General features: G+C 42.1%; 1 protein-coding gene across 5 annotated transcripts in view; it reads left to right on the top strand.

The window, feature by feature from the left end:
* RPTOR (regulatory associated protein of MTOR complex 1) overlaps nucleotides 1-23,043 on the top strand; it is a 164,049-nt gene that overhangs the window by 63,414 nt on the left and 77,592 nt on the right. For all 5 annotated transcript variants that reach the window (XM_072880878.1, XM_072880879.1, XM_072880880.1 and 2 more), the window contains 3 exons: nucleotides 3,275-3,334; nucleotides 14,921-15,021; nucleotides 15,974-16,118. In XM_072880878.1, coding sequence (XP_072736979.1) covers nucleotides 3,275-3,334; nucleotides 14,921-15,021; nucleotides 15,974-16,118 — 306 coding nt within the window. The remainder of the gene's footprint in view (nucleotides 1-3,274; nucleotides 3,335-14,920; nucleotides 15,022-15,973; nucleotides 16,119-23,043) is intronic.

Here is a 23,043-nt window from a genome sequence, read left to right on the forward strand (position 1 = left end):
ATGTGATGCATGAAACTCTTAATGGCAGCCTGACAGTTCCAGGAATCCAGCGTATGAACTCTGGCTAACTTGATCCTGATTATCCTCGTGTGTAGTGACTGTTGTGAGCTGACGTATTCCAAATATATGTTGTAACTATATATAACTATATACGAGGCAAGCTTAGAGATAAGCTGTATGGATTGTTACTCTTGATACGCTTATATTATCAGTCTCTTAAGACATAATTAAGCTGCAATTATATTTTCACAATTTTACACATCAGGGAGAAGACCGTCCTTGTCTAAATCGTCTTAAGGACCTTACGGTTTTGAACCCTGAAGTCCCACTCATAAGATTAATGGGGCTCCTCGGAAGTGCTGGAAAACCCCCAAACCAAAAAGAAACAAAAAGTTTGGGAACTGCTCAGACTCAGTAATTTCGGGTATGCAGTTTGTACATCAGAACCCAAATATAGCAAGCTTGTAAGTGCATGGAAAAAAGAACTTGACCTGTGACAGCTGTGGGTCAATTAAAACAAACATTTAAAGTGGTGGGGTTTTTTCCTAATGTGTTTATTTTGCATTTCTGCTTGAGATTTTGGGGGGTTAACTGAAGCCAATCCTCTGTGCCAAATTTATTTAGAGAAACTAAATTGAGTTTCAAAATATTCCTGTGATACCTGAGCAGAGCCCAGTTGAGCATTGTTATGTGTATTTCTGGTTTTCTTCTTTATTGCCTGGCATTTGTTGGTATGTTTTCATGCAGCTCTAACGTATTTCGCCTGATGTTTGTGATGATGACACCAACTGTCACTTGAGGCATCGCATTTAGAGCCTTGGAGTGATGAAGGGGGTTGCAGATACAGGATGAGGAATGTTTTGTTTACAAGTACATTTTCTTGGCAGTCAGTGGTCGTTAGAGAGGAGATGCAGATAGTCCGCTGCTGGTTAAATGGGGTTTTAATGAACTAATCTCTTTCAAAATACTCAGGGCAATGGTGGGTGCTTTATAAAAGAAATACTGTAACAGTCCCAGTATATACAGAAGCTGTAAGTGCTTGCTGCTTTACTCGGGTTCTGGTGAATATCAACCAGATCTGTGGTCAGGGCAGAAAGGGTGGTTTTTCACTAGGCGAATGCAATCCGGTTTTATTTTAGCATCTTTGAGGAGCTATGAGCTCAGATGAAATAACTGCAATCTAAGGTTATTTACCTGTTGCCCACAGTGCAATAGCAGCAGGTCCCTAGGGCCGTGCTAAATGGCAGCTGCAGAACGCGTTTAGATGTGAAAACACCTCCAAGGTGTGCGTATCCTGCTGTTGCAGGGCAGGCTTGGCACAGTGGCGTTTCTCCTGTCGCGTGTCCTGAATGTCTGCGTGCGTGGGGCAAGCTTCTAATCCAACAAGCTGTAATCAAAAGCCTTGTGCTTAGGAGAAATCCTTGCAAAAAGGAGGCTAATGTATTTGTTTGCCCTGTGGCAAATGCACTCTGCTGCCAGGCGAGAGCCTGCCCGTCGGTTCTCGGACTCTTGCTGCCTGGCCCGGAGGAGACTGGCTGTGCTGAGCAGGGTTAGGATGCTCATCCTTTTTTTACATTGTGTTTTCCGACAGTGTGCAGCACTGTCCTATTAATCTGTGAGCCTGTAAAATATTGCTGAGTGAGTGAGGTTAGGTCAAATCATGGCTCGGATGAGAGGCTTCCGAGGTAAATACAAAATATGGCGTGACATGGTGATAGGTGGGACTCTCTTTTCTTTGTAGAAAGCAAATGTGTCACAGTACAAAGTTGTGCTGGCTCTGTTATGGTCCTCTTTCAGCTATGTTGCAATGTAGAGGCATTGAGCAGAGGAGTTAGAAAGTCTTTTGGCATCCTTAGTCTGTAGGGAGACTCCAGCCTGATTCCAATGACCTAATTCTGCCGTGCTGAATTCTGCCTGCAGTTTTTATTTGAGAGGGGTATTTCCCTGCGTGGTTCTATAAAGCAGTGTTGTAAGATTTTTATATTTTAGCAGATTGTATGGGGATCCCGCTGTAGTGCTCCTAGATAGCTTTATGACTTTTTTTTTTTATGACGGATGGCGCACACATCAGAAAAGCAGCCTGGAGACCACTTAGCTTTTCAGAGCCCGTCCCTGTTCTTGGCAGTAATGGACGTCCTGCAGGCAGGGGATGCCACAAGAAAACTGGAGGGTCCTCAAGATTTCAGAAATGGGCTCTGCACATCTTGTCTTTAAAGAACTAATTGTTCTCTCCTTTACCTGGGGAAGAGCCGTTTGGATGTGGATATCGTGGCTCTGGTGAAAGGAGGGACTCCGGCTGCAGCGGCTCCAGCCGCTGCTGGATGCGGGAGGTGGGTTTCCTGGGCAGCCGAGCCCGCCCGGTACCTCGCTGCCCGCAGAGCTTTCTGTTCCTGTGCGGAGTGAAGCGTGGGGCTTAAATATCAACTTGTGTTACACTGATGGGTAAATTATTCATTAAACAACAGAGAGTGGATATCTGAAATACTGGGAAAATGGGCTGGGAAGGCAGTGATATCACTGAGGAAGTCATTTCTCAAGTTGAATTGCTGGTTTTTCTTCCCGGATCTGTTGTTGCCCACTTCTGCCCGCTGGGCACAAAGCATATCCCCAAGAGTTTTGGAGGAGGGAGTCAAGTGCTCAGAAATGGGCTGGCAGTCGTGCTGTCTTCCCGCACTTGCTTGGGTTTAGCGACTCTTGGGATTTTCTAGGCACAGCGAGTGGTAGTGCTAACAGGACTTTGCATTTTCCAGGGCCGGCGTTCCTGAAGTAGTGGTATTTGTAATGCTGAGGAAACTGAGTCAGCATTTTTTTTAATTAAATAACAGAGGTGTTTGAACTTGACATATCTCTCTCGTTCCCTCCCTTTCTCACTTTCCTGCCTGCAGTGCCAAATCTCTTCAGGGAAACCCAGCCAGTGCTAATCATTATTCCAGAAGCATAAACCTCCTCGGCTCTCGTGTCGTCTTGCTCCTCCCGAGAGACCGTGCTGGATGACTGTGAGCCCTTTTCCCCGCTGCTATGTGTTGGAAAACTTGTCACCGTGACAGTTACAATACCTCAGTTTTGACACCTGACGATGGAAATCGCCGCATAATCACGAGTGTGACAAATATTGAGGGCCTTGTTTGATTCTTATTACGCTGTGGCAAAGTTTTCTACCCAAACACCATTTTGAAAGCAGGAATGCTGTAATAAAGAAACCTTCTTCCATATTCTTTCCACAGAACCTTGTCATTAAATATTCAATTAGTATGTTTTATTCTCTTCTCCACAGGTTCTGTATGCAGAAGAGTGTCAGACTGGTGCCAGGAGTCACACTGGATTTAATAGAGAAGTAAGCCAAATTTTATGATTTTTTTTTTTCCCTGTTGCTCTTAATTTCCTCATTATTTCTGGCATTTCTCTTGTTTGTCTGTGAGGAAATTTCTTTGGAAAGCTTTTCGCAGAGTCTGTACCTACAGTATTTGTGATTTCTTGCCTTTCTGTGTGTTGCTGAAATAAGCAGTGGCCATAAAAGTGAGCAGTTGCTCGTGGAGCGGGGCCGTGGCAGGGAGTTAGGGCTGTGCTGGGGCTTTGCTCGGCTCGGTGGGTTCAGAGTCCCGTAGCTCTCGCCGCTCGTGCTGTCGTCCCGGACTAGCCAGAGAAATGGCAACTGCAGACAGAGATTGTGGGCCGTGTTCCTGGAAGCCCAGCACTGAGAAGCCACGTGTGTAGTTGGCCTTGGCGTGGGTTTTGACCATGGGAGCGTTGACAGAGGAGATGTGCTCGTACACCTCGCGTCACCAAAACCAACTAATGAACAGAAGAACACTTAGCCAAAAATAGTGTTTTTTTCACTTATCACTATGCTGTCCTACTGTTCTTTGTCTGATAGTGTTGTTATGTTTCAGACTTAACACCACTGAAACATGTTATAATCCTTTTATCCAAGCAATATTTGAGCGTAATTACTGGTTCTCAGGCATCTGAGGCAAACTGATTAACCAAGACAGCTATTCTTCAAATTCTACTTCAGTTTATACAAACAAGGTAGACTTTGAAATAATAATTATCCACTGTAGTCTTTGCTGTTTAAGATTTTTATTTATTATTTTATTAAAAGGGAAGCATGTTCTTAAAGACAGGATGATAGATGCTTGCAGCCACTAGATGTAGGAGTTCTGTGCTCCCTGCAGATTGTTTTTGAATGCCCTATTCTTGGAACATTGATACACACAAACTGTCTGGGAGTGATTAATTAAAGATCATTCATTCAGTTTCTGAGAAATTTTGACTCTAGAAATACTGCTGTTGAGATTAGTTAGAACTCTTCTGACCCCTGGATGTCCAGAGTCCAGTTATCATCTTTTGTCGGAGATGAAAACTGTAGAATTGAAGGGCATCCTGAAAGGGGTTAGGAGAACGGGAATCTGGATAATAAGCGTGAATTCTTAATAGAAATATATTATCATACTTCCTTGGTTTTTAATAGGCTTCTGCATGGTGTAGCGAAGTGCAGCAATCGTTCATTGCTCATGCTGCCAATAGCAAATTATCTGTTACAGGAGAAGCAATGAGGGTAAGATTGCATCAGCTAAAATTCCTTGTTCAGTTTTTGCTTTAGTAAATCGTTCCACGTTAACTTGCACGTTTTACATTCAGATGAGGTTAAAAATGCTTCTCAATGCTACTAGCTCTTCCACAATATGTATTTTAGAATAGTCAGGCTCATCAGTAGTATGTAGGTATTTAATCATGCTAATTTTATATGTGAGAATTGATTATCCTGTCTCATCTCAGTTGTGGAAGCTCAGCAATGATTCTTGTAAAGCTGTATTTCAGAGGCACTAATCTTACCAAAATAAAAATATTTTTTCAGTTTACAACTAAAGTAATAGAGACAGGACCCCAGCTATCAAAGGACGTTTAGAGCGGTTTTCAGAGATGCATTAGTCTAGGAAAAGGTCCACCACTGGATATTTTTTTTCTCTGAAAGACATTGTGAAAATGTGGTGGGTGTTTTTTTTTTTTTTTTTTTTTCTTTTGGTTTTAAGGAGATGAGAAGCAGGAAGGAAATCTACCCAGGGTTAACCTTGCTTTGCCTGCGCACTCAGAGGTGTGCTAACAGGGTTTTTGGCATGAGAAGGTTAGATGGTCCTGAAGTTAAAAGCTATTTAGTGGTGGAAAGCTGTGTAGTTCCCTGACTGCTGTTTAAATGGGCAGAGTGAAGGGGATGTTGTTTTGGCTGTCTCTGGCTGTTGGACAGCAAAGGTAAGCAGAAGTTCTTCCTGAACCGATGGGCTCATCATCAGCACGGACGGAGATCACCTCAGGCCACTGGATAAATGTGTTCCAGTACAATGACTGTATTATGTTAATTGCAATTAACATATTGCTACAAGAGTGTATCTGATCAAAGAACATATGGCGAGGGTCCGTGAAGGACTGAGCCAGGTAACTCAAGAAGCAGCTTCACTGAACGGTCGGATGTGCTGCTGAGGGTTAAATACTCTTTAAATCACAGTTTACTGGCAAAAAAAAGAATTTTCTTCAGTATTCTTGATTCTTGTTGGTTAATACCACAGCACACATGCGTTCTTTTAAAGGCTGTCTTCATGGAAAGCGTGCCAGAAGTAGGTTCCTGTGGATATCAAATATTTAAACCTCATCATCTTAATCTGCTACACATATCTATTATAGAAAACACATGTTTTTTTATTACAGTCTCGAGATAGGCCTAGAATACTTCCTGGATTACCTATGTGTATATTGTAATTTATAATTTAGTTGTCTTTAAAACCGGGGAAGGAGTTTATATTGCAATTAAGCTGCAGGCTTTGAGACTCAATTAGGCTGCACCTTCTTTGAAGGGCTCAGATTTCTAATTATCTAGGCTAAACCAGCATCCTGATGAATAAACGTGTGGTGTATCCTGATGTGCATTTGTATTGCAAATCTTCTGGGATGAAGCCGAAATAATCCCTAGTTTAGAAATAAAGATCTTTGCTAGAGCCAGACAGCGAAATGTAAAGAAAAAAGGAAGGAAAATGATGTTGGTGGAGTGCTAGGAATTTAGCAACCTCTGGCTGCCACTTCGTAAGACTCTTCAGTGGCAGCATCAGTGTCACGCACTCCTACTGCCTTGGTTGGTCTTTTCTGCTTGATCACAAGCCATCCTGTCATCTGTGCTGGCACAGCTTGTGTGGCTGCTGAGGGAAATGAACTGGGCCTTTGTTCTGCTTTTAAAAAATTTTGGAAAAAATCCTGAGGAATAGCTTAACTTGGTGTAGGGTGGGAATACAAAGCTGGGTGCCAGGAATCAGGGATGTACAAGAATGCTTTAATCTATATTGCTGCGTTAGGCTCCCTCTCCTGAAATCACATTCTCAGGAGAGCAAGAATGGTATATTGCTTTCCTGGGATTTTTTTCCCATTTTGCAGAGGGAGGGAATTCTCTAAACAGAAATCCCAGAGACCTGGGAGCTGTTCATGCTTCTGGTGGGGCCACTTAGAAGACAGTCTTTTCAAATGACCACATGAATATGGTACCACGATTCGCTTTCACAGCTGGAAAGGAGCCTAGTTCCTTGCTGCAGGGTTTTGTGACAAAGAACCTTTTCTGAATGTCAGCTCCGAGTCACGTAGGCAGGAGCAGTGTGGGAGAAATTTGTCTTGCTGCAGCATGTGCTGTTGCTGTGCTGAGAGCAGAGAGCCCGTCTCTAGGCTGTCATTCACCAGCACAAAATCCATTTATAAAAATCACTAGAAATAACAAATTTGAGACTAAAATTAATTCTGTTTCCACTTTAAGTATTGTCAAATGCCACAGACTGGAAATTATTAATGTTTTAATGTCTGTTGATTATTGATGAGTAATGGTTCAGTAGGAGCCGATTCAAAGATGAAGCAGGATATAACTAAAATCCCGAGATATCACACAGCAAAAGTAATGTAATTGGAGAAAAATGTAGAAATTATACTATAACGTAACAAACTCCTTTGGTGCGTGCCCTCAGAACTCGGCTGGTCAGTTGCCTTCGGGGTGGTAAACTGGAGGGCAGGCGAAGGAGAGCAGCGGGTTAGTATCAGAAGCTTTTTTTCCCAGGTGATCCCAGTAGCAAATATCAGCTGCTCCGGTCCCTTTTAGTAAATTTGCCTCCGCCAGGCTGGCGTACTGCGTGTTGTGGCTGGAGGGATCTAGGTGAGCGTCCCCCGGGACCGGACCAGAGTGACCAGGAGCAGCAGGTCAGGCTGAGTGCGGTGGCGGATGGGGACGTGCGGAGCGCGCCCTGGGCCCGGCTGCCCCGCTCGCTGCTCGGGGTTAGCGAGCATTGCTTTAGCACTCTCCTCTCAAAGTCTAACACGAACAGCAGCCTTTTGCTAACTTTTTGAAGTGAGCGCATCAGTCTTCAAAGAGAGTTTGTTGCGTGGAAAGTCATTGGAAATGATGGTTTGTTTGAAAAAGTCAGAAGGACAAAACCTGTCGAAGTGTGGTAACAATCTTACTGACTGTACTTCTGTTTAAATAAACAAAAATGTTGTTGCTGTGTAAGCAAATGAGGCCAAATGCTAAACTGAAATTGTATTTCCATCAAGATACAATATTGCATTCTAAAATACACTGCCTACCTGGTGCCAGGAGATACTGCCCCAGCTGCTGGTATTTAGGCTTCGCAGAAATCAGCAAGATTCATAACTAGGTGGAGAAAGGCATTGAATTAAAAGAAAAAAGTTCTGTTATTTTCAGCAGGGCTAGACAGGGGCAAATACTATTGCCTCTTGGGCAAGTGACTGCAGGCAGCTGAAGGCAGCAGGATGGTCCTGACGTTGACGGGAGCGTGGTCTCTCTGTAGCAGGTCTGTGTCGTGACAGCTGCCACCAGTTAAGATGTCTTTGCAGGTATTTCATCAGCCGTGTGCTAGTCCAAATTCTGAAATACTGCAGCCTGGTTTTTATATTTATTATTTTATTTATAGTGGAAAAACTATAATTCTTAGTTTGCCTTTCGACCCAGCTTGGGCAGCTTTCAGCCCCGTTATTTTCTTCCAGAGAATTCAGTAGAAGGTGTATTTCAAAATGTAAGTATTTTAGTAAGTATTTCAGAATGAAAGTGTTTTAGTAAGTAGTATTAGCCACAGTATAACAAGGATGCTCTGCCACGCTACCTGTTGGTAATATGTCACTCGTTAGTACTTGAGTTGAGGAAAAACTTTGCTTTTGAAGATGTTATTCTGAAAAGTTTCTGTTCCGTAATAAACCTGGTTTTATTGAAATGGAGTATTTAATTTTATCGCCATTGTTCCAGGGTATCAGCCTCTAGTGTAGGCAAAGCCGATTGTAAATACAAAGTGAAGATCGTACTCAAAAGGATGGTTTTCATGGCAACATTTATTTCGTATCTTTGTACAGAGAGATGACTGAATTGAACACTAGTGTACAAAGCCTTACAGCACTCTCGAACAAATAATTTAAGAACCTCAAACGTTTTGTCTTTTTCAAGTAGTTTGCCAAGGTTTCAGGAGCCCAATCACAGCACGCCTGTATCATTCATGTTATTTTGTGATGAGGACATGTTGTCTTTGAGCACGTTAACTACGGTGATTCTGTCTAAGGAGCTCATGCCAGTTCAAGAGATTTCGACAGCAGATATCCTGCCTGCGTTACTGTTTTACCATTTTCTGTGGTATGCTCTCTCCCTTTTTTTCCCCAAAGAGTGAAAAGTGAAATATACTTACTTTTTTTCCCCAAAAAACCTAAAATTGCTGTGAACGTTCAGAGGTATACATCGATGTCAAAGCATCTTGTTTTCTGAAGTCTAAGTATGATATTGCATATCCCAATGTTATGTATTTTATATTCCAGAAGTAGAGATAATGATGGAGCCCATCCAGAGGGAAAACCTGGCATCCTTTGAAGTAAACGCTTTCTCTGTAATTAAAGTGATTCATGGGATTTTGCTAAATTTCTGACAAGGACATTGATGGTTACACCCAGCACGAGCTCTTTAGTGACCCTGACATTTTGTAGTCCTCACTTTTCACGATAGACTGCCGTGATTTAGGTCTCTGTAAAGGCGTCTGTCAGGAAGTTGATGGAAGAAGCAATTGAGAGTCCAGAGATGTTAAATTGCAGCGAGCAGCTGAGGCAGCCTGCCCTTTTTTTGCTTTTCTTCCCCTCCCTCAAAAATAATTTTTACAAATGTGGTCTGCTTTGTCCTTACTGTCAAAGGCTCTCGCTGATTGTCAAAGCATGACGTGAAAGACATCAGGAGAAGCGATACCAAGACGATAGCAATATTCCTCGTGGGGAAAAATACTTTCTGGAGCCTTGCGATGTTCTGGTTACATAGATGCATGCCCAAATAGAAATTAAGAGAAGCTTCAGTTTGTAGCCACAGGATGGATTTGAAAGAGCACATTGTACGAGGGCGATGTACTCACCCCAAAATATTTTATCTGAAAAATGACATTAAGGAAATCTGTGTAGTGGAACTCTACAAAAATAACAAAAGTAAAGTGACCTCTGCTTCTTTAAGAGAGGTGTAGATGATGTTTTGGGTTTTTTTGTTTGTTTGTTTTGGTTTTTGTTTTGTTTTTTTTAAAAGCATAACTGATTATTTCAAATAAATCTTTATAACTGTGTGATGAAACAACTAGGAGATTGCTGTATGTCTCTCTTGTGACTTTCCAGGATATGTTGTTGGTTATTTTAGCGCAGTGCTGTGGCGCAGCTCTCCTAACTGGGGTGGGAGGTTGGTACTGCTGGGTTTTAGTGCATGGAGATGGAATTCGTCTGATGTGGTTAATTGATGGTCGGCTGATTCTCTGTCCCTGTCAACAGAGTATATGTGAATGCCGTCTGAGAGTTAAGAATCACTCTTCTGTTGCCTTTGGAAGCTTAAACTTTAAGACTCAAAGATGATTAAGATCAACTGTCATTGAGTAATACTGTGTTAAAAATCCCTTCCTCGGATCACTCAGCTTGTCATTGGAGTATTGCAAACTGTCCTCCGGTTTCTGGGATGCGAGTTTGAGTAGTCCCATCTAGGAACAGAAAATACATTGTGTTTATTTTCATCTGCCGGTTTATAGTGCTGACTGGTCCAACTTTAATTGATTCCTGTGTGCAGCCCAGAGAACAGCCCTGCTGCCAATTCCCTTCTAATGGCTGCTTTCTAGTTCCAGTTCAAAACCTGAAAGCTCTGGTAGGGTTTTGTGCAGTTAGGGAAGCGTATTGCCTTTCATTCTTGTGCTATTCCCCATGCTCTCTCTGCCCTCACCATTAACACCTAATGCATAGGTTTTCAAAGCGCTGAACAGCATTGATCTTCACAGTGCTGGAGCTAGGTACAAAATTAGTATCTTCCTGACTATATATGAGGGCAGAAAGAAAATGAACTCGCCTGATGCCACATAAGATGTAAGAATGGCATCCTATTAATTTCCGCTTCTTGACTGCGGTCCCTCGTAGGTAGCTGTATTTTCTGTGAATCTTGCAGTCTTACAAAGGACAGTCATAGTGGGGAAAAATACCAAATGCATTTTGAAATCCAAAATAAAACCTGTACTATACTAATGACTAGTTGTTTTAAATCTTTAAATACAAAAAATAAGAAGCATACCTTGTTCCCCAAGAAAGCAGATTATTGAAGTCACAAGGAGTTTCCAAGGTTGGGCTGCTAGCAGCAACTTTGGCTTCCAGCCTGTCATTCCTGCTTAGTGCCATCAGGAAGGTAGGTATCGGCTCACAATCTGCATTTAATGAAGAGAATTTAGTACGAACAGTGCACGGAACTCTCCGTCTGGTGTAAAGATTCGAATGCTACCGTGAAACACCCTATTTCTGTTTTCACCGAAAACTGGCTTGAAAGTGGCTATCAAATGGCTTAAGCTCAGCGTTTGGCTTGCTGGGGAGTCTCAGCGAGGATCGTGTTGGTTCCCAATTAAGAACATTCTGACTTATGAAACGCTGCTATTTTGCTGCAGAGGGTGTTCTGCAATGCAAATATTTATGTGAAATCCTCACAAGAGCAGTTGTGTGGCCTTGTGTTCCCTCTGCTTGCTCCAGGGGCTCAGTTAAACGTACATTTCTGAAACTGTTTGTTTTCCTCTGATATCAAGACAGACAGCAATTTTTTATAAGATGTTAATTTCTAGCTGTTTTAGACACTGTATTTGTACAAGGGAATATGCTTCATCTCAGCCTGCATGGAAATAGTACTGCTATACATATCAGAAGAATAAGTTGCCATAGAGAAAGCGCTTGCTTCATGTAGTTTGTCTTGATACTTTTAATATTTGAAAACTTGTTACGGAGGGGAAGCTCGGGTGCGTTAGGATTAAGTCTGTAGGATGTCTTACCGGGTTGCGTGCGTGTTTCCGCAGCTTCCCCATCCTCTCTCTGATACTTTCTCAAGGGGAAAAGAGCTGTGCTTGGGTTTGTGTATTAGTAAGACAGCCCAGGCCCGAGTCTGTTGGTCTTGGTTTGCTGGTTGGGTGGGGTTTTTGTTTTTTGGGTTTTTTTTCTTCTTTTTTATTGTTTTTGTGAGAAGCAAATAAGCATTAGAAAGCATCTTTAGGAAAGCTGATCAGCTTGGAGGCAGAAGCTGAGAGATATTGAAGAACAGTTTACAGCCATTTTTCTTCCTTTAAGTAGCGTTGTGCGTATGTTGATTTTGAGTCACCGTAGGCTATCCTTTGGTCTCTAAAATCACAGAAATCAGGTTGCGTGTTGGTCCTGTAGTTCCTTTGGACCTCGTGTCTTGTTACAAATGAACAAATACACTATAAGATCTTGGGTCAGCTCCTGGGTGAAATAAATTTGAGTGACTTTTTTCAGTCTACAAAAGCAAGATCAGGGACCCTGGAACAGCAAGATTCCTGGTGGAACGTTGCTGTTCCACCTTCACTGAACGTGCTTCGGTCAGGCTGTTGTCTCTGGTGTAGTGATGCTTAGGATAATAAATGTTAAGCCCAGAGGAGACCGTTAGTTTGTCTTCTCTGACCTTCTGCGCATGCCGGGCTACAGAATTTCACCAGGTTACTCCTCAGCAGAGCCAAATAACTTGTGCTCCTCCAAAGTGTGTATGCCTTGAACCTTTGAAAGACGAAGATTGAATTGCTTCCCTTTCTTTTAATGGTCAAGTGCTCTTCTTTCTTTCTCTACTTGTGTAAAGTATTTGTTGGCACCAAGATTTTTCTCTCTTGTAGGTGTTTATCCACAGTGTTCAATTTGTTCCTTGGTAGGGTAGATAGAATGACCTCCTTAAATTTCTCACTCTATGACATTCATTCACTGTCTTTTTTCTTTTAAGCTTTTCCTGCACTTTCTGTATTTTGTATGTCCTGGTTTTAAGCAGTTTAAATGAATGCCAAAGTGTGAATACTAGGCACAACATTCTAGTATCAGTCTCAGCGATACGAGGCAAAATCACCTCTGTCCACTGCTCGCTCCCTCGTACAAGACGTGCTCTTGTGACAAGGATCCGTGCTCGGTCGCCTGTCCGTTACCATCCCCAAATGCTTAGGGCTTTCCTAGGTAAACTGGTGTTTCTTTGGAGGGGCTTGGTTTTTGTTTCTATTTTTTTACTACTTGATGAGCCTTTATGCCATGTGGAAATTTTGCAGCAAAGAGTTCCTTTTATCTATAGATATCGCTGTTAAAAACATAGTGAGCACACTGCTGTAAAACTTCAGAATCCAAGATTTAAGGGACCTGTGTACTGCTGCCGGTGATTTTTCAAAGAGAGGTTAACAATTCAGGTTTTCTTAGAATCTTCTGTTAAACACAAGTCGTCTTATGGCCAAAATACACACGTGCATACGTATGTGTTGTGTGTGCACGGGTGTAGTCACGGAAAGGCCTTCGCTGTGACAAACCAAAATGTTACTTCAGTCCCACCCTACTTGTGGATACTATAACAACCTCTGGCTTTACAGGAGTGCACTTAAAAGCATGTAATTTATTAAATGCTCATGTAACATGCAGCTAGATTATCCCCAGTAGAATCATTAGTTGGCCCTCTGCTTTTGCTTTGGTTGACGAAGGGGATGTCTGTATGAATATTTCAGTTTTTTGCATTATTTGAGTTATTTTCTCCTATCTAAAATATAATCTTAAAAAAAAAAACCAAACAAACAACGAAGCCTTTGCTCGCTTTCACTGCATATCCACTGGGACAAGAGCAGATCACTGTTTGGAAAGCTGCCATCCCTGATATTGATTAGTGCCACTTTTTTCTACTTTAAAATATTTAATAAAATTAACAATTGGACTCCTCAGCATTTTTAGTACCTTACTACACCACAAATAGAATCCTGATATGTATTGCTGACAGGATTTTGATATTCTTCGGGTTGAAACTACATTCCCGGTTGCAGGCCGGCTAGAGATGCGCGTTGACCAGATGGAGGAAGACCACGAGATGCTGTGGGTCGCAGAACAGCTTGCGGCAGCAGGGACGGCGCCTGCTGTTTGCTTCCCTCGCCCGCTGCGCTGCCAGTCCCCTGCCTCTTTAGGGGAAAGGCATTCGTTCTCTTTGCAGGGGGAAGAACACAATGGAAGGAAAATCGTTTTGGTTTATTATTTTATACTTTTTAGGCATGTAGGTGCTGCCGTGGCACAAATGGGTACGATTATAAAGTGACTACACACAGCATGCGTAGACTACCACTACACTGAAACCTGGATGGCGTAAATACTTTTCCCTAGACAAGCATCAAATCTTGCCTGTGGCCAGCAAGGGGTACGATGTGGTGCCTCCCTTCGGGCTGTGACTTTGCAATAGGAGGGCTCCAGGATGCAGCGTTCAGCAGCGTTTTGGTTTGTTCATTAGAAAGTGCTTTTCAAAGTGATGTTTTTCACTCTGGATTTAGTAATGCCTGATTTATAGAATTTAGAAAGAATGTGTCTTTTGCTGTTGAGTTTCTGTGGGGCGATACATTACATTAATCTTAAATTAGGTTAAGGAACTGGCATTCAAGTTACTGATTTCCATGAATGCCAGTGTATTAACTGGAAAGTTCTTAATTGCAGAAAATGTCTCCTGTTTGAGTGAAAAGCTGCTGATTATGCTCAATAACTTTTTTAGCAAGACACTGTCTTTGCACCTGCATGCAGTTCTGGTGGCGATGCAACAAACCTGTAGAGAGATAAGCACTAAATTAATGAATTCAAGTTTTCAAAGAACCTACCAGGTGAAAAACTGTGTGTCTTTGTAAGAACCAGCAAACATGCCCCTCGGAAACGAGCAGCCACACCATCTGCAGCGGGCACAGGCGTGCTCCGATCTTGACTGAAAAGGTAGGCTAGCTGGAACGGGAAGGTGAATCTTACTGGGGCGCATTGCTTCATGAACAGGCAGCAACAGGCAGCTGTTAGGTATGTGCATTACTGTCAGACAATTTTTGACAAAAGGACCATGTTTTCTAACTGTTCTGAGCTTTCTGACTGTTTAAAAAGTAACAATTGGGTTTTTTTCTGGAATATGATCACCCAAAAGTTCTTACACAGGGACGTTATGGATCGTGAGCATACAGTTTGTAGTATAAATTGTATTTATTATTAAATATTTCCACAAGAAGTGAATAGTGGATAAAACAAAGCAGGGTGGCACTTTTGAAGAAAAAGGCCTTTCCATTGCATCTCAGAAATCAACATCATCTCTGTGATACCTTCCCAGATGTTTTCCTTTAGCTCAGTTATCTGTACACAATTCCTTGTTTATTGTCCTTTATCTGGCAACTCATCTCGCAAGCAAATTCACGTGTAGTAGGCTTTGGATAAGGAAAGTTTGTCTAGCAACATTAATTCTTGGTTAAGAATTCAGGTTCTGGAAATACTCTTGTGAGCCTCGATTGAGGCTTAGAGGTGTGCATGTGTGTGTATCTCAAAAAAATATGTTTTTTAATAGGAAACGTACTTGTGTTTTCCCCACTTGTAGGATTCCTGGAAGACTGAATGACAGGAGAACTCCCCTGGGAGAGCTGAATTGGATCTTCACTGCTATCACAGACACCATTGCATGGAATGTCTTGCCTAGAGGTAAGACTCGGGCAGGTGAATCAAGTTTCCATCAGAAGTGAGCATTGCTTATTCAAAGTAGAAGGATGAAGAGTAAGATAAATGAGATGCTGAAATAAGGAGAAAATTAAAGCCTGACATTGGAAGAACAGATCAGACTGGATCTTAAGGCTAGTTAAATTTTTTACATTCGCTCTTTTCTACCAGAAGCATTTCAGCAACCTGATTATTAGAAACCAGAAGGGTTTTTTTCTAGTGCTAACATGATTGCTAACATAATTTTCTTTCTTACTGTATTTGTAAAGAGCAATCTATTTTCTTCCAGCCTTTGTTAGTATCATAAATAAAGGGTTTTCTCCTCTTTGCTGGTAAGACAGTCTGTGTTTCCCATGAGTGACTTCATCCCATTTCTCTATCTCCGTTCTGCTCTGAATTCGTACTTCTGGAGCATGGGTGGCCAAATCTGGAAACAGTTTTCCAACTGTGCTCTTTCTAATGCTTGGTACAGCATAAATTCTTCTTTGCCTCTCTAAAAGGTGGTGCGTTTGCTATCTTTCAAGATTCGTTTTGGCTTCTCATAAGCACATCAAACTGCCAGTTAACAGGTGTATAGTTCTTGATTAAATAGTACACACAGGTCCTTTTCTCCCTCAGTAATTTCCAAAAAATTAGGGAGGCTGAGTTTAAGTGAAACACCAAAAGAAGCATGTTATCCAGAAAAGGCAGAAACCAACCTGAGGTAGAAAGTATTTAGTTCTGTTAATGGAGAGTAACTGTGATGTTTTAAGGGAACTCAGAGGGCAGATTTCCATTTAAGAGTTGTCATATCATGTCACTGCAAAACTGTTGTAGACTCCTTGTTACTGGAATAAAATATTAACGTATTTTTAAGTTTTAAATGGTTTTTGCATATTACCTGAGGCACTCAAGTTACAGAGAGATGCATCTAGTAATTCCTGCAATCTCTTGGCAGATCTTTTCCAGAAGCTCTTCAGGCAAGACCTGCTTGTGGCCAGTTTATTTCGTAACTTTCTCTTGGCAGAAAGAATTATGAGATCTTACAACTGTACCCCTGTCAGCAGCCCTCGTCTACCTCCAACGTACATGCATGCGATGTGGTAAGTCACAGCCAACGGGTCACCCTCGCTGCAAAGGCTGCGTGCTGATGCCTTAAGGAGATTCCAGGCGCTGCACTCATGAAAGATTGCTACTACTTAAATCTATACAGGGCTTTACTGATTAAGTCAGTGGATCAAAAATGAAACAGCATGTGGCAGCGTAATACCCGTCTCCAAATGTGTTTCTTCTCTGTGCATACGTAACTATAATGTAAATCTGTAATACAGAAGCTTCAGTTCAGCCATGTAATCTTTCACTCCAAACAGAAAAGAAGTTGGGCATCTGCTACCTTTATTTTCACAAAGTAAAGCTAGTCACCTGTGATTGTGAAGGGTGGGGAGAGCTGAGGGCCTGAGGGAAAAATTCTTCACTTGCGTTGTTGGAGTAGAAGAAATTTTTTGCTGCAGAGTTCATCTGCTTTTACTGTTGCTTTTAAGATGACTGATGGAAATGGAGGTGGCACAGTTATCGAAAAGCTCTTAAATGTGGTTTTGACTATCAAACAAATGTCCCGTGAATAATAATAATAAAAATAATAATAACAGTAAGAACAAAAATACTTGCTTTCCTTTTTTTTATTCAGGGTGATTAAGAATAGAACAGTACCAAATTTGGCTAAGTACAAACTGGTACAGTCAAGCTGATGTAGTTCCTGTAGGAGAAAATGATAGCTGGGTAACTTGCTAAAAGGCTAATAAAATGGCAGGTAAATGTAGCTGAGTGGGCTTAATTTGCCAGCATTTTCAAAATCCTTTTGATAAATTTCCTCCATAAAATTGTGGAGGAAAACAAATGTAGAGGAGGTATGAAGTGATGATATCAGTGTAAAACTGATAGCAGCATCAGCGAGTTCAAATTGTGTCACGGTTTCTCTGAGGAAGGGAGGCAAGCTGACAACAGAGAGCCCCGGTAGCGTTTGCGGGTGCCAGCAGCCATCGAGGAGGCGATTGCCGGTAACACAAAGTTGCTTTAATTATTGAAAAGCATGGAGGCAATAGGGGAGACTTTGGGTGGAGTTTTTAGCAATTGGGCAGCCTTGCTAAACGTGCTGTGTGTCTGTACGTGGCAAACAACATTCTTAAGCAGTTTGGATTAGCAGCTTTTGAGGAGAATTGTTTCAGTCATTTGTAAATATGGTGAGTCATTTTATCATTCTGACACATGAGGGACTGGGACGTTTGTAAGTGAAGAGTAGAAGAAACCACGAGAGTTCCCCTGTTGCCTTTCAGATGATGTTGCAGGTAGATGTGGCAGAGGTTGAGCCGTAGAACTGTGTGTTTCCAGTTGCAGTAGAGCGGAGCATGTTTTTGCAGAAATTTTGAAATTAAAACAGTAAATTTCTTGAGTTATTTATAGCTTGCTTATTGCCAGCATATTAAAAACTTATATTTCTGGTTCCTTATGGGAATATAATTCATTCTTATTGCCAGCGTATTAAAAGCCTGTATTTCTGGTTTCCTGTGGGAGTATGACTTGGAGTTGGTGTTGCCACCTACGTGCTGAACCACAAGAATGAAACTAGGAAGACCTGGATCCCATTCTGTATCTCTCATAGTCCTGCTTGGTAGTGTGATGGATTCTAGAAACAGTGTTTTTTCTTTGCTTGTATTGTAGTTCTCTGGGTGTAAAATGGTGCTGTAAATGCCTTTGTAAAGTCCTTCAGACCATACCACAGGACAATGGCACTGTTGCTGCTTTTTAGGATTTACCGGAGGAAGAAATTCCTTAAGAAAAGTCACGCGCAGGGCTTTCTTCCTTGTGAATCCCAAACACTAGCAAAGTAGACAGCAAGTGAGCAGAGAATCCCTTGACACACTTTATTCAGTGTCCTCCAAAAAATGTGCAGTTTGAAGCAAATCTAGCAAAGGGGAAAATTCCACTTCTGTCAAAGGTGGCTCAGTTCGTTATTATGAACTTTTAGTAAGGACAGATTTAGAAACTAATTTAGGGCTCGCTTAAATATTTTCTAAAAATAACCATCTGCACTTATCTATCACCTTTCATTCAAGAATTTTCTGATGGATCCCTGATCTGAAACCTCCAAACCCGTTTTACTGTTTAGATAAACTAGGTAATGTGTCTGGAGGGCAGGGAGAGTTGGCCAAAGGAGCGTTGAAAAGAACGGAAACGTCAAACAATGTGATTCGATGATCAAGTTGAATCTACATCTGCATTGCTACATGGTGGGTGATACAGCAAGTTTTTGCTGATTGCTGTTTTATTGGGACTTTTCACAGATTTTGCCTACCCAGCATGTTGGACAATGTTTTGGGGAGCAAAACTGGCTGCCGTGTCATCAGCAATGGTTTGGTCTGCAAGTGGTGGGCAAGAACCTCCAGGGTTCTCTCCTACAGTGTTATAAATGTGTGATGAATGCAAATAGCGGCTCTGGCGTGTGTCAGCCGGCGCTCCTCAAGGATCTGACTTCAGGCTTAAGGGGCTTCCTCCTCCTCCTCCTCCCCTCTGCTGTGCTTTTTGGGCTGTTTATTTGGGTAGTTTGTGTTAGGGCCTCACACCTTTCACTGTTCCATGTAAACCTGAGCCTGTGCGCACCAGCTGTGTGTTCCTGACTCGGGTTTTGGTTTATTGCTTGCAGCCTAAGCGGTGGTGTGATGTTTTAGCTTCTCCAGTACATGTATGCATATATTCTCCTCTCTTCCATTATCCTCTGGGTGCTCATCTGGCTTCCTGGGCTTTGCTCCTCTGTTTATAAAGGTAATATAAGATTACCATGTTTCTCTGCTGTTACGGACACAAGCCGTTCTGCACATTCACAGCTGAGACAGTGACTAAAAATGGGATCTACATACAGATACAATTCATATCCCAGCAGAAGGCTAACTGGAGAAGCAAACTACTGCTGTTTGCACCATCTTTTGCAGAAAAGGCATAAGTAGATGTCAGTGATTCACTGACTGTAGCAACACACACACCATCTCTTCTGAACTTTGCATACGCTGCCCTGATCTCCCTCCTCATTGCAGCAGCAGCCATGAATTTGTGCTCGTGGTGCTCTGCACCGGCCTTGCAGCTCTCTCGCGGGGAGCATCTTGCAGTCAGTGAGAGGGGAAAGAGCAGGAAGAGCTCCTGCCTTGCTGCCGCAGACGGGCTCCTCAGGTCAGAGCACGATGTTCCTGCTTTCCACTTTGCTGTGCGTAGCTGGACGGCAGAGCTCTGCCACTCCTGGCACCGCTGCGTTGCTGAAGCCGGGCAGGCAGCGTGCGGCTGGCTGTGAGCGTGCCGGAGGGGTGGGCAGGTGCTGCCAAATGTTCCTTACGCTTGACTTAAGCATTGGTTTACCTTGTGAATAATTATGACTGCCCCTTTTCAGGCATTAAATCTGAACCATTTCCTCTTCATCTTTTTTGCTTACCTTTGTCTGTGCTTGTTTGATAATTTTCCCTAAGTCACACTCAAATGTCTCGTGATTGGAGGGTCTGGCACGGCTGTAATAGAAGCACTGAGGTCGCTGGAGATATGAGCTGCTTCTCCTCTTGGTTTAGTCCTTTTGAAAACAACTTTTTAAAATTTTGACCTATTAAATTGTTGTTCTAGTCAATTCATTTGGGAGAGCACTGTCACCTGTTCTGTTAATTATCCTTTTTACCTGAACAATTGAGGAAAAGTGAAAAGTTATTTTTTGAGGGAAAATTTGACCCGCAAGCTGTCCATCTTTTTACTTCACCGAGAAGGCCACCGTATTTAGGAACCAGGCGAGCTGATCTCTGTGACCCTGCCCTGCTTGGTAGGCTCTGACAAATTTCATTCCTTCATGTCTGTCTTACTTTTTTTGGCTTTCTCTGTTTTACCTGCTTAGGTGTAAACCCTTCCAGGCATGGGCTGTTTGTTTGTATTTGTATGGTGCCTCGCGCTGTAGCTTCTTGGCTGCTGCAGGCACTGCTATAATACACCTATTAATATGAATATCTATTGGTTGGCTGGCTGTGCTGTTCAGCTTTGAGAGTCGTTCCGTCTATTGTGCAGTAAGAATAGGAGGCCTGATGCTCTGTCAGCATCTGGATCTCTGTTGTGATGGATTATGGTTTATACATTACCGCTCTTGGCAGCGAGTTATATTCATGGCCTTTGAAAAGACCTAATAATATGTTTGGAAATATTTCCTAACATAGGTCATATATTAAAAATGAAGTACCTTAATTATGCTTTGGAAGAGCTATGATTTGTCCATAATAGAAATATTGCAATAGTCTGTACACCGACCATGAAATTCTAGTTGAAAGTAAGTCATAACATACTGCAAATAAAATAAGCTTGAAATTCTAGCTGAAAAGAAAACCATAATATAGCAACCCAATTACAGGTAAGAGAGGAGCTGGAGTCTTTGAACATTGTGGGAGTGTTGCAGAATGGATGCAGGTCTGCTTGCCGATTTCTCGGAGAAATGAGTCTCATTTAGCTGCACAGAAAGACTTAGTGTCTCAGCAAGAAGAAAGTGATTTGTTGAAGGGGTATTTGGAACTGTTTGACATTTGAAGGATTAGATTAATTCAGATTACACCCTTGATTTAATCAGATTTTTTTCTGTCAGCTAACCAGATCTGTCAGCTAATGTAGTACATGTGGGTGAAGAAAGACTAACGCCCATGTCTGTAACCATGTTTCATTTATGCTGTTAAAGTATTACTGTGGGCTTCCATTACCAAACATTTCATGGATTTGCACAATAAAACAGTCATTGAGCAAAGCTGGAACTCTCAGCCTTCTGTTCTGTGCTTAAAAGTCCAAACTTTGCAGCACCTCCGGGAAACAAAGTAAAGGCAGCTGGATAAGTTAACTTTAAATTATTAAAAGTTTAAACAGTCCTACTGTAATGAAACTGGTATTGAACTGAGGTGGGGAGATAGATGGAGTCTGGGGGGTGTGTGAATGGGGACTTTGTGCTTAAGGGCTAAGAAAAATTGAAATTATAAAGACAAATATATGAGTATTTCTATCACAGGAGAAGAGAGTTAATGATGGAATTCAGAGGAGCTCTTTCCCTGTTTAATTTTTATTGTAGAATTATGGAGGAGCAATGCTTTTTCATTTTTAATTTTCATATATTCCGAAATGCTCTATCCTTTCCCGGGATGATGGCTTGCATCTTGTATGTTGAGTACCTTGTTGAACTGACTGATCAGTGCAGACCGAGATGCAAGGCGTTGTTGGCTTATTTTCTTTGCAGACTGTTTCTGTTGGCATGCTGCGTTGCTTTGCTTGGTTTAGATAAACAAAAGCACTTTCTTGCCTGTTTTTTAATGGAGTCAATCTTCCAGCTAAGGAGAGGATTTAGTATACATTTATTCTGAAATACGTATGGGAGATGCATGAGAGTAAGTATGGTTTCTTAGTAGTTGAACCTGAGGAGTCCCCCATCCTAACATCGTTGAAAGTCTGAGTTTGACCCCTTTTGTTGAGATTGCTTCACAGCATAGCGTGGAGCACTGTAAAAGGCTTTTGCCTTTTTGGAGATGTGATACTATTAAGGTTGCCAGGTCTCGAACAAGCATAAGGGTAAGTATAGCCATGCTGTCTGGCTGATTGCACAAAAAAATCTTTTGAACTCGTGGGTTGAGGGCTGGCGGTCCCGCTGACAGGTAGTGTGAGCTCCACCTCCTGTGGTGCCTCTTTCCAGGTTCTCTCGAACATACACATTGGTTTTAGACCACGTAGAAGTGGCCACCTCCTGATAGGTGGTGTACGGTGGAAATCCTTTGGACTTGGTCAAATCAGTCGCTGCGTGGGATTGCTGGTTTTATTGCCCTTTTCAGGGAGACATAACAGGAACGTGTATAAAACCTTACGTTAAGTGTATGATAGCTTCTAACTTAACTGGGGTGGTGAAAGAGTTGTCCTCTCTTCTTATGGAAGTGCTCTATCAATTTGTTGTATATACAGAGCAGTTAGGACAACGGACTATAAAAAAACCTCATTAACACATTCTTTAGTAGCATAATGTAGTGAGGTTGAAACACTGATATTTCAGTGGGTTATCGCCCAGGGGATGCATCATAGTGTCGTCTTGTCGCAGTGAGGGGTCCGGGGGTTATTGGAAGAGCGCAGTAAGGAAGGAGGAAGGCACAAGGCTGAGGTATTACCCAGGTATATTACCCAGGTATGAATTAGGTATTCATACCTAATGTAGTGAAAACAAATCTTCCAGAGCACTTTGCAAAGAGCAGTCTCTGCAAAGAAGGAAGAGAGGTAGTGATCTCTTGGGTTGGCTTTCATAAATCACTTCTGGGATGCAACGTCACCCATCCTTGTTCCCCTGCTGCTCCCTAATTTATCTCTTCTTTGTGTGCTAAAGTGTAATGTTAGTTCAGAGAACGTATCTACAAATCGCCCACCTTTCTAGTTCCCTTTGGCATATTAAAACAGTCAATCACTGCTCCTCCTCCCCACCACCAGCAGCCATTTATTTTCACCATGACTGCTACAAGCATTTTTCCCCTTCTGTTTCTCTTCACATACTCTGTGGTGTTAGTCCTTTACCATTCCTTTGTGGCTTCTTTTGAATCTTTTAATTATGGTAAAGCCCGTTTCATGCCATCGTCTGCTTTGCCAATGCAGTGAGTTAGCGATCTGACAAGTCATGAATGACTTGTGCGACCTGAAGTCTTGCAAGTAATGTGTAGCCGTTCTAGGAGTTGGGAATCGTGTGATGTTTACTTCAGGCAAAACTTACTGACGTGTCTCGTTGGGTGGGGAGGTTTTCTGTTTCCTGCGGAGATAGAGCAGAAACGGTGTGTTGAGCTGGTTTGGAAAGGCCGGAGAATCATTTTAAGTATATGAATTGATTAGAGTCTCTTACACAGTTGATGTTAATCAGCAGCTCTCTAGATCGTGATGAGCAGTAATGTTAAGATTTTATATTGGTGCTTGCTCTTTTAAGAGATTGAGTGACATTGGCTGTGTGGCTAC

This window comes from Ciconia boyciana, chromosome 16 (assembly GCF_034638445.1).
Source record: "Ciconia boyciana chromosome 16, ASM3463844v1, whole genome shotgun sequence".
Lineage (NCBI taxonomy): Eukaryota > Metazoa > Chordata > Aves > Ciconiiformes > Ciconiidae > Ciconia > Ciconia boyciana.